General features: G+C 41.9%; 1 protein-coding gene across 9 annotated transcripts in view; it reads left to right on the forward strand.

Annotated features, from left to right (window-relative positions):
• LOC307021235 (anoctamin-4-like) overlaps nt 1-12,359 on the forward strand; it is a 67,310-nt gene that overhangs the window by 37,311 nt on the left and 17,640 nt on the right. For all 9 annotated transcript variants that reach the window (XM_079653170.1, XM_079653168.1, XM_079653169.1 and 6 more), the window contains 8 exons: nt 1,067-1,111; nt 1,200-1,331; nt 1,427-1,533; nt 2,046-2,101; nt 2,252-2,373; nt 10,884-11,018; nt 11,668-11,764; nt 12,031-12,091. In XM_079653170.1, the coding sequence (XP_079509296.1) occupies nt 1,067-1,111; nt 1,200-1,331; nt 1,427-1,533; nt 2,046-2,101; nt 2,252-2,373; nt 10,884-11,018; nt 11,668-11,764; nt 12,031-12,091 (755 nt within the window). The remainder of the gene's footprint in view (nt 1-1,066; nt 1,112-1,199; nt 1,332-1,426; nt 1,534-2,045; nt 2,102-2,251; nt 2,374-10,883; nt 11,019-11,667; nt 11,765-12,030; nt 12,092-12,359) is intronic.

Genomic DNA, 12,359 nt, shown 5'->3' on the forward strand with positions numbered 1-12,359 from the left:
GCACAGTTTTTAACGGCATATATATTTATTGCACATATTTTACATATTGCACATAGTTGGTTAAATCTCCTGTCATCACTACCCTTCTTTTGTGTGGGATGTGCCAAACTGCACCTACTACATTGTTAAATTCAAAGTGAAACACGTAAAACTGAATGAAACAAAAGTTTTGAACACTAACAAAATAAGTTCTTTAAGTGAAGACATAACATTTTTTTTTCAGGTTTAGGAGTAACTGTTTGTAAAGTGAAAGTGAAACACAAACACATCAACATGATGTTCTCACACGGCGATCTCGCAGAAAAACCTTTTTTCTTCCCCCCCTTTGGAGTTTCATGCGCTTTATACTATCTCACCCAAGTTCCACCTTTGCTCCTGTCATTATCACTAAATCAATAAAAGCGGCATTCCTTCTTAAAGGTGGGGTAGGTACGTTTGAGAAACCGGCTCAAGATACACTTTTTGTTATATTCCATGGAATGCTCTTAACATCCCGATAGCAATGAATATCTGAAGTGCTTTGACAAAAAAGAATGTCATCTGTGGAAGCCGTAGTACTGTAAAAAGCACGGCTAATCATTTTAGCCGGCCCGGCTAAAATAACTGGACTGCCTACCTGCCTGTCAGCCTTCCAACTGTGCACAAACTTATCTCGTGCCCTCATTGGTCATGTGCACGTTCGTGTGTGTTGGAGGAGGGGCTCTGTAAGGAAGTGGCAGATTTACTCCGGCTGTGTATTTTCAAATCCTAGCGCACTCGAGCTGGTTTCTCCAAAATTATCTACCTCACCTTTAAGGTAATCAACCTTGTGAATAGATTATAAAACCTGAATAGTTTCGGCAAAGAACAAAGACCATTCATTAAAAAAAATCTCCATTGCAGTACTGGTCAAAAATCTCCAGTGGGATCCTTTAAAATGTATACTTTTATTAGTATTATCATATTTATTAGTAATAGCAAAAGCACATAATATAACTGATACTTGTAGCAGCAACAGGAACCATAGTAGTAATGTTTATATCCTTTGAACTGTTCTATATTAATACTTAATTTCTGCATATTCCAGGAGAAAAATCTTTTTCATGCACCGACGGCCCAAGTTCATGAGCAGGTTAGTGTTCAGTTAAAGAGGCAGCATGAAATCAGCTGATGAAGCAAAACCCCTTGTCTTGGAGCTTTAACAGAAACTTCACTTGCAGGATGGAAAAGCGCATCAACAAATTTCGTGGCTGGCTTCCTCGAAAGCCCATGAAGTTTGACAACAACACTTTACCCGACCTAGAGGGAAACGAGAGCTTCACTGCCCCCTTCAGTCGATCAAGGATACATCAGTGAGTCTTCATGAAACAACCCTTTAAAACATTTACCTGAGACACAAAATTGATGATGAACACACAAAAATGTCTACTGGTTTGTTTCACTGCAGTTTCATCATCCACAACAAAGACACCTTTTTCAACAACGCCACAAGAAGTCGCATCGCCCATCACATCCTTCAGCGGGTCAAATATGAGGAGGGCAAAAATAAGATGGGTGAGTTTTTCCCAAGGCATTATATACTAGTAATATTTGAAACATAAGGAAAAGGAAGTCCAGAGACAGTATTCATATTGCAGGCAAACAATGAGTGAGCTGACGTCGTTTTAAAAAGCTTTAAAAATGGACGTAAAACTATTCCTTTGCTCTTAAATCTAAATCTTTGGTTAAGGGCTTACAGTCACTTACATTTTAAGAAAACTTGTGTATGACTTGAAATTGAATGTTAAAGACTTGGAACCTGATTGCAAAGACTTGCTACTTTGGACATGCAAAACAATGACTTGGTCCCATCTCTGATCGAATGGACAACGGTCAGATTGACAATCCTTTTTACAAACACCCTCAGAAACACTACAAGGCATGTTGTTGTGCTTATTCACGGAGAATTGTATTCAAGCAGATCAGATTTTAACAATATTTTAAATAAAAAGTCACATCCCTTATTATCTGCTACAGCATATAGCTTCTGTTGCTCTTCTTTAAATATCCCCTGTTTTTGTTTTCAGGGCTTAATCGTCTGTTGAGCAATAGTTCATATGAGTCAGCTTTCCCTCTTCACGAGGTAATCTTTGGCGATCTCCATAAATTCATTAATTACATTACCTGTTTTTAAGTCATCACTGTTTTCTGTGATATTACAGCAATGCATACAGTTCCTACATTGTGTTTCTCCATGTCTGTGTGTGTACATAATGTTTTGGGACTTTAACAGGGAAGCTACCACAGCAAAAACTCCATCAGAACACACGGAGCAGAGAACCATCGGCACCTGCTATACGAATGCTGGGCCTGGTGGGGCGTGTGGTACAAATACCAACCACTGGACCTCATCAGGTAGCCCAACTACACTTAGAGACTTGAAGTTGCAATGTGTATGATAATGCCAGAATTTGTATTTAAACATAAAAAATGAATTAACTAACATAATTAATAGAATGTGAAGAGGTTACAGTATTAACGCAAAGTCAAAGACTCACTGTGCTGTGTCGCAGAGATAGCTACTGAGATTAGCATGCTAATTGACTAGCCAGTTATTTCCAGTGATACCACTATAGTTCCCCTAGAAGTGAAGTAGAATCACTGTAGGGCTAGTCTGACCTCAGACCACAGAACAAGAAGTAATGTGTCTCATTGAAGGCTTCTCAATACTCTAATTTCCCCTCCTCGACTCCTCGACTCCTCGGTCCTCCGGTAGTAACCCGGAAATGGATTTCAGCGCGCCATGTTGAACGACATCTAATTTCACTAAATGCACATCGAAGACCGAGCATCGTGCATCGAGGAGGCTGTCTGGAGGAGCTATAGCCGAGGATACACTGATGGTTCCTCCACGGCTCCTCCGCGGAAGCATTTCTGGGAACGGTGGAGGCGTGACGCACGGCCTGACTTATCTCATAGTCCAGCAGATATGTGAAATATCTCAAAGAATTGTGCTTTTGATGATAAAAACATGAACTTTGGCACACTGTTAGAGCATGCCCTAACGAAGATTTCTGGCTATGGGCCATCGCATATTTGTCCATTGGTTGTTATTTTACCAGTAGCTTAGGATCTAGACCACCTAGGAACTTGATTCTGGTGGCTAATCCTACATTTTCGAGGATGAAGAATGCAGTGGTACTATTTACAACATGCTAGAATTGAGCTAAATCCATGTATCTGGTATTCAGGGAACAAAATACACAGTAAAACCATTAACATATTTATTATGGAGAAGTAATACATGTTACATAATATATATGTAATATTACAGGTTTTCAACTAAATGCAGAGTTAGTTCTGAAAACACAGTCCCCCACAAAGGGCAGTGCACTGAATTCCTACCTTTACACATTTGAAAATTGTCCACTGCACCCCTTTTTGCATCCAGTCACCTGGGGATGGGAGTCCAGGGGCTGCAAACATCATATGTCCCCAGCAGTGACCAGCTTGGAAGGCAGCTCTCTTTGTGTGCTGAATCAATGCTGCTTATGTTGGGGGGAGTACTTCAATTGTTCTACCTTTCTGGGTGAAGAGATGCTTGCGTGCCTGATTGACTGACTCCTGGCTGCTAGTGCGGTCATACAATACCAGAGAGCACTGTCACACTCACTTCTCTACTTCCCCTCTTCTACGACCAGGCCAAATCTGTGGCCATGATTCGTCATTCCATAGATGTGGTAAGGCAGGCATTGGAGATTCGGTCTGGGGCTCCACACAAGATCTCGCCCCGTGGGGTATTGATGATTATGAGAAAGGTGAGGTATCAGCCAAGAACTACACAGGAGGAACTTGTTAATGATTTCAAGGCAGCTGGGACCACAGTAACCAAGAAAACTATTGGTAACACACTACACCATAATGGATCAAATCCTGCAGCGCCTGAAGGCCCCATGCTCAAGAAGACTCATGAAAGGCCACCATCATTGTCACAAATGGGCAAGCTGAGAACTGGTACCAAGTCAGATTGGTGGGCTGTTTGGAGGACCTGATTTCTTTACAAAAGATTGCATCTCACCCCACAGTACAGGTCATCATCCTTGATGGGGCTGCTCTTGTGAACATGCTACGACCTGGTGCTGCTAAGACGTTTTTTGATTATGTGCAGAAAGTGTTCTCACCACACTGACATGCTCTCAGCTGGAGCATGTTAGCAGAGTCGTTGTCGTGTGGGATGAATATTTCCCCGAAAGTCTGAAGGCTGAAACATGCAGCAAGAGAGGGAAGGGAGTTCATAGACACGTTGAGCCATCCAGTGTCATTCCTGGAAACTGGCCAAAGTTTCTGCGCATTTTTTACAGCCGCTGCCTTCCTGGGGCTGTTAAGGCTGTTAAACTTGTTTGTGTGTGTGTGTGTGTACACATGAGCTGCGCAGTTCCTCCGACGTCCCGCCCTCGCAACATCCGAAGGGGTGATTGGATGAGACTTCATCCAATCCCCGCCCCTTCCGGCACATCTCTCGGGGGAGGAGTACAAAGGCTCTGTTGAGGAACAGACGCCTCTCGCTATTTGCTCGTCGTTCTGTGTTTAACTTGTGTGGTATACATTCTGTTAACAGGGGTTAACTCGTATGTGCTTAGTGTCTTGTTGATTTATGTGTTTAGAGTGGTGTGTTCAGTTACCCTATTTAGCTGTGTTTTCTTGCAGCCTCCTTTCGTTAAGTGTTCAGTGATTTCAGGTGTGTAAATAGGCTCACTTTTGAGAGTCCTCCCTTAGTTTGGTTGCCTATTTAAACTTGCCGGTGTTTGTGGCAATTTGTTTGTTTCAGGCTGCCTGCCTGCCATTTTGTTTACCGCTGCTATTTAAAATAAACCACTTATAATTATACCAATTCCACTCTGGTCGTGTTATTTCCCTTTGGTTCCCCTAGCCCAATAGTGGTATGATTCTCGCTTTGGGTGCGAGAGGTCCCGGGTTCATATCCCGGATGAGCCCCCACGTGTTATGTTCCCTATTGGGCTAGGGCAGGGGTCGGCAACCCGCGGCCCACGGGCCGCATGCGGCCCTTTCAGCCCTCTGCTCTGGCTCCCTTGAAGACAAAAATAAGAAGGAAATAAAATAAAAGTATTTGTAGGACTATTTATATTTTGTTGCATGGTTGAAAATGTTTCGTATCTTGTATTTTGAGGTGATACTGTGACACATAAATAAAAAACAAAACGGTTTTAATTAGGTCAACTAAAATATGCGTCACATCCTGCTACGGTCCCGCGCGAGCGCCTTTTCCTGAGGGTGAATAACCTGACCCCCCTCGATGAGCGAACTATGGATAAATCAAAGAAAAGTATCGGAGGAACACAGGATTTAATTCTGTGTGGACAGAGTTATATGCTTTCACAGCAAACGATGCTGGTTTACCGGTATGTTTGATATGTAGAGAGAAGTTGTCAAAGGTGCTGCACTGCAGCCTTTACGTATCAGGGAACAACACGGAGAGGAAGACAGCTGACGATCTTCAGTCATAATTCAATGGGGTATGTAATTTATTTCAGAAAACACTTTTTGTTATATTCCATGGAATGCTCTTAACATCCCGATAGCAATGAATATATTAAATGCTTTGACAATAAATACATACAAAAATTAATCTCTGGAAGCCGTAGCGCTTTAAAAAGCACGACCAGTCATCTGAGCCGGCCCGGCTAAAATAACTGGATGGCCTACCTGCCTGTCAGCCTTCCATCTGTGCACAAACTTATCTCGTGCCCTCATTGGTCATGTGCGCGTTCGTGTGTGTTGGAGGAGGGGCTCTGTAAGGAAGTCTGAAGGAAGAGGCATATTTTTTCCGGTTGTGTATTTTCAAATTCAAGCGCACTCGAGCTGGTTTCTCCATTCTTACCTACCCTACCTTTAACTCTTTTTAGGGTGCAGCTATGTTTTATTTATTTCAAAGTGGGCCCATTTTAATAATATTTGTTTTCCCTTCAAATGTGCAGAGGACTCCCCAAGTGCTGTGTTTAATTTATTTTAAAGTAGGCCTGTGTATTATTTTTAATTCTCCTTATAGGAGTTATTTGTTTCTTATTCGAGGTTAACAGTTGTATATAATGTAATAAATAGCCTAATAAATGCAAAAAAACTAGTTTTTGTCTGATATAACAATAAATACAGCTTTATTAGCTATCAAGCTAAGAAATATGTTTTGCGGCTCCAGACAAAAAAATGTTTGGGAAAAAGGAGCAAAATGGCTCTTTTGGTCAAAAAGGTTGCAGACCCCTGGGCTAGGGGAACCAAAGGGAAATAACACGACCAGAGTGGAATTGGTATAGTTTATTTTAAACAGCAGCGGTAAACAAAATGGCAGGCAGGCAGCCTGAAACAAACAAAGAGGCCACAAGGGCGCAAGTTTAAATGGGCAACCAAACTAAGGGAGGACTCTCAAAAGTGAGCCTATTTACACACCTGAAATTACTGAACACTTAACGAAAGGAGGCTGCAAGAAAACACAGCTAAATAGGGTAACTGAACACACCACTCTAAACACATAAATCAACAAGACACTAAGCACATACGAGTTAACCCCTGTTAACAGAATGTATACCACACAAGTTAAACACAGAACGACGAGCAAATAGCGAGAGGCGTCTGTTCCTCAACAGAGCCTCCAGAGTGATGACAGTCCGCGGCCTTTGTACTCCTCCCCCGGGAGATGTGCCGGAAGGGTGGGGGATTGGATGACGTCTCATCCAATCACCTCTTCGGATGTTGCGAGGGCGGGACGTCGGAGGAACTGCGCAGCTCATGTGTACACACACACACACACACACACACACACAAACAGGTTTAACAGCCTTAACAGCCCCAGGAAGGCAGCGGCTGTAACAGCATTGAAGACAAGAAGGCTGAACTGTTCTCCTTCCTGGCAAACAAATGATCAGTATTTGCACCATGCACACATGAGGAGGATAACCACATCCTACTGCACCTAGGAGATGCTGTGAAGGAAGGGTATAGCAAGGTGTCAATACGCACAGTTGACACGGGTGTGGTAGTACTGGCAGTCACAGCAGCCCAATCCCTCAACATCACTGAGCTGTGGGTTGCCTTTGGAGCTGGGAAGAGTTTTCGGCATTTAGCAGCTCATGAGATGGCGAGATCACTAGGTCAAGATCGATGCATAGCCTTACCAATGTTCCATGCATTTAATGGATGTGACACTGTGTCATCTTTTGATGGCAGGGGCAAGAAGACGGCGTGGAATACATGGATGACGTTTGATGATTTGGAAGAGCAAACCCAGTCTCACGGCATTTCGTGTTATAGTCATGACATTTAATCTATTGATTCGTGTTCACCAACACGATGTTCCCCTTTTTTTCGTGTCACACAGAACGATTTTAAAAGCAATGTATTTCTATTGGTATCGTGTATCGGTATCGGTGTATCGGTTTCGTGCCTGCAGCACGTCTTTTTGTCCGTTCGGGTCTTGGAAGACCGGAAGCTGTGGGGTTCATGAAAACATGTTCTTACTCAATATCAAGCCATGATTACTGTTTTTATTTTAAATCGTACAATGTCTGACTTTTTTTGTCGTCTGTGAGGAAAAGAAATGGGGCTCAGAGCCTCAGAATACTGAAATCTGTATTTTTTAAAATCTTTTTTTCCTTCTAATTTGTTATTCTTTTCTAAATAACACACTGTTATTTACTCACCAATAACACACAATTATCCTTGTTTTTATTTATTTGTTTAATTCCATAATCTCTGGCTTTTTTGGAGTCCGTCAGGAACTGAATTTCAAAATAAAAATAACCGGAAACAGACGTAGGCCTATAAGGGACATTTAGAGCAGTGGTTCTCAACTCGTCAGGCCTCGGGACCCACTTTTTACTTGGTCAATACATCGCGACCCAACATTTTGAAGCACTCAAATCTATTCAACAAAAAAAAGTGCTGTAATATATACGCTTTTCAGCATAAAATATTAAAACAAGTGAAGTACAGCGCATATATCCCTTCTCAGAACTAAAGTATGCTTTTAAAAAAGGTTTAATGAGATGATGGAATCAAAGCTGAACTATATAAAAAGGCACACATGCTGAAAACCCAATCCCAGCAGGGGGGTCAGGGGGGATTCTCCCCCAGGAGATTTTTAGAAATACTAACATAAACTATGCATTCTGTTACACTCTGAGAAGAAAATAAATAAATCTATTACTAACCGACATATTAATAATAGGCCTATGTTATGCCATTGTTTGTTTTTCACTTTGTTCTGACATCTTGCTGCGAGAAGAGTAAAGAGGAGATAGTCTGTGTGACTTACTTTAAATTGTGGGTAAGGGTAGATAGCTCCCATTGTTCTGTGACCTGTCAATCATCAAACCGGGGGTCATATTTCATTATGTGTTCATTTTTATCTGAAGGATAAAGAAGAGTTCTACCGCAAAGTTATTCTCCGTGGAGACTTCCGGCAACAATCTTGATTCTGATTGGCCAGAAGACTCGAAAAAACATCAGCAAAGATATTTTATTGAGAAGATGATCACTACGTGACAGAAGTTTTCAAAACCGTTGATGGTCTCCGGTACTTCCAGTCCAACGCCGACTGCATGCACAGCGTTAGAAAATCGGGCCTTCAAAATAAAAGTTTGACTTTTATTTTGACTTTAAAAAAAAAAAAAAAAAATCATTTTTTTGTTGTTTTTTTTGTTCTTCACTCACACATCCGCGACCCACTCGAAACGGATCCGTGACCCACTTTCGGTTCACGACCCATCAGTTGAGAACCACTGATTTAGAGCATCATTGTGATACACAGCCACTGAACTGATAACCCAAGATCCTCAGCTATGGTTTAAGCTCGCTGATTGGATGTTTTAGCCGCAATGCATGTAGGGATATGGTGTTAATGCGATATGAAATCCGAAAAACATTTCTGAGTTTAGGATGGCGGAAGACACTACACTAACCATAATCCCCAGCTATCGTTTAGGACTACTATCCCCGTGATAAATCTTCAAGCTCTGGGATTGGATGTTGGAGTGGCAGTGCGCCAAGGTTACGCCGAGCGTCAAACAGCTGTTTGAAATGGAATGAAACCATGCCAGACTATCCAAAACTGGAATCGAACGCCCCCCCAGAACTACACATGCTGGCTATTGTGTTTCGCAAAATGTTCTATGGGACGTCTCAACTGAACGTTTTTGTTTTTCCCACAATTAGAAGTTGCCCCCACAGCTTCCGGTCTTCCAAGACCCGAACCGAACGGACAAAAAGACATGCTGCAGGCACGTAACATACTACCAATAGAAATACATTGCTTTTAAAATCGTTCTGTGTGACACGAAAAAAAGGGGGAAATCGTGTTGGTGAACACGAATCAATAGATTAAATATCGTGACTATAACACGAAATGCCGTGAGACTGGGTTGTGAAGAGGGGTGGAAGCAGGCCCGCCCCTCCCTACACACAGATCACGCAGACTGGGTGGAGCCCTCACCTCGCGGAGGGGGCCTCACCTCGCGGAGGGGGCCTCACCTCGCGGAGGGGGCCTCACCTCGCGGAGGGGGCCTCACCTCGCCTATCAGCCAATGACAGCTCTGCATGCATCCCTTGGATATTATTTTAGTAACTGCTTTCATCGCGACGCAATGTTTACAGTGAGAACAGCTGTGAGGTCCGTGCAGAAAGCAGAGCAGTGTGTAAAATATATATCACTCAGTATAACAGGCCTACATTACTCTCTGTATTTGTATGCTGTAGTTTAGTAGATATCTACAAACAAAGAGTCGATATTTTTCTAAGACCATTTAGTGCTTCACATAATAAAATACACAACGGCTGTATCCTGATATATATGCTTTAGGAGCTGTAAGTGTGTGTGGTACAGTGTGTGTGTGTGGTACAGTGTGTTGGTGCGTGTTGTACAGTGCGTAGATGCGGCGGACAGGGCGGGTCTCAGTTGGCTTGGTGTTGTATGCTTACTTTTAATACTTGTAAATACAACTTTTGGCCCGTAATTTCAATTCCCCATTTCAGCGACCAGAGGGGAGGGGGGAAGGGGGGATATATCCAGTCTCTGATTGTGTCAGGTTATTATGAGAGTGCTCTCATACTTTTGATTCTGAAATTGTATATATTTATATAAATATATTTGTGTGTATATGTCCGCATCTGTAGCCTGTTATTGTCTCATTATACCGCACTGTCAATGAATTAAAGTAAATATATAAGTCATCATGAACACAGTTCTATCCATCAGACAGAGTGCTGCTGTGCCTCCTGTCATCATTAACGGACGTCTCTTTAAAATGACCGCTCAGAGGAGAGGAGTTCTCATTTCTCTAACCGCTGCTTTCCCTTCTCTCTCCTCGGTTCCCCTCCTCGACTCCTCCGCTCGCATCTCCTGTGGGCGGGACTAAGACACGAGGATAGGAGTCGAGGAGGGGAAATTAGAGTATTGAGAAGCCTTCAATGTCTTTGCTAACAGTGACTAAATGAGGCTACGTTACCTCATCATGCTAACGCCCCCTCTACGCTTAGTAGAAGTGAAGCCATGTGACTGGGTTGTTTACAGCATTATGTTTGCTATAGTTGTTGCAATTATATGCGCTTCAACTTTCATGAAACTGGTTTTAGAGGTTATCCTGCTTAACAAAATAGGTTAGCTTCATAAACGTGTTTGCCCCAGATCTTATTTTCTGTAATATTCCAAAATCCCATTGCTTTCTGTAGAGGGAGCCCTTGCGATGCTTACTTCCAGATCGACCTACAAAGATATGTAATAATTGCACCTTTTATTTAGATTGTATGGAGCAAGTAGTAGAGTGGACATGCCTGAAAACTACACAATGCCCCTTTTTATTATCATGCGCATTACATCTTGAATTTGACAAGCCATTTTTGCTCTGTTGTTCTTTCAGGAGGTATTTTGGTGAGAAGATTGGTCTGTACTTCGCCTGGCTAGGCTGGTACACAGGGATGCTGTTTCCTGCAGCTCTGGTCGGCCTTTTTGTATTCCTGTACGGCATTTTCACTCTAGAGCACTGCCAGGTCAGGTAAACACACCTCCTCTCTTTTCTGATAAATGTAAGTGTCCCCAGAGCAGGTAGCTGTATTATATTCTTAGAGTTTACAGAAGAATAAGCCTTGATTTCTGCTTCAGATGTACACGGCAAGCACAGACCAGATAAGTAATGGTATTTAGAAAGGAAGACATGTCACTGTTCTTAATGCACAGCCAATTTGGTTTTATGGATAAGGCATCGTCATGTGATATGTCCCTTATCGCTAATAGTATTTGAGCTTGTAATATAAAATAAAAGGAAATTCAGGATTCTCTGCTTAAAGTAAATTCTTAACAGGAACTCAATGTTAATTTTCACATGTTTTTTCCTTTATGGTAAACAACAAACTTTCACCCACTAATTCTTAAAATGTTGTCGTATGACATTTTGGTCAGCTTGAGCTTTCTTTAAATGTGATCTGGAAACAAAATGTGCGTACTTAGGATGTAGATGCATTTGTGCTCTGTCATCACTTTATAAAACACAGTTTAAAAACACTATTCAGAGGCACGGAATAAAAAGGTGTGATCAAATTACTTTTTCAGAAGAAGAAGTGGCATCAGTTTGGGTTAGTACTATGTTGCTGGATATTGTAATACCAACTTTACCAGAGTTTAATGGGCTGCATGTTGTCCTTCAGTAAGGAAATTTGCCAGGCCAAAGACATCATCATGTGCCCCATCTGCGACCAATACTGCCCCTACCTGAGGCTGTCAGACAGCTGCATCTACGCCAAGGTACTGTCCACACACCAACACCATATCCTATGTCCTAGAAAAGTGATTAGCACTTTTTAACTAATGGAAATGTTTGTTTCATATGTCACTTTCACCCTTAATGATAAGGCACCTAAATAATTTATTTAAAGATATCTCTGGTGTCTTCAGAAATGTACTGGTCAGTGATTGATGCTAAACTGCTTAAGTATTAACTGGGAACCTGAAGCTACATTTTGTTTTTATAACATTTTGTGGCATCTCGTCATATTCCTGTATCTTCACAGGTCACCCATCTGTTTGACAATGGTGCAACAGTCTTCTTTGCTGTATTCATGGCTGTATGGGGTAAGTCAAACAGCTGACGTTTCTGAAAAAAACTCCTACCTCCTAGAGAAGCTCCTTAGATATGTACTAATAATGCATTAACAGGTATTTTTGCTACAAGGGGTTGCACAACAGACATTTCATGTTGACATGTCACCAACCGAAGTGTCAATATTTCAGAAACTCAGTTATCAGTCCTGCTGTGTATATGGGAAAACTGAGATTTTTTGGCTTGTAAACTTCAGCGTTGGTAATTGTAACTCTTCTTTAAGTAATGAGGCCACGTCAA

This window comes from Notothenia rossii, assembly GCF_949606895.1.
Source record: "Notothenia rossii genome assembly, chromosome: 10".
Taxonomy (NCBI): Eukaryota; Metazoa; Chordata; class Actinopteri; order Perciformes; family Nototheniidae; genus Notothenia; species Notothenia rossii.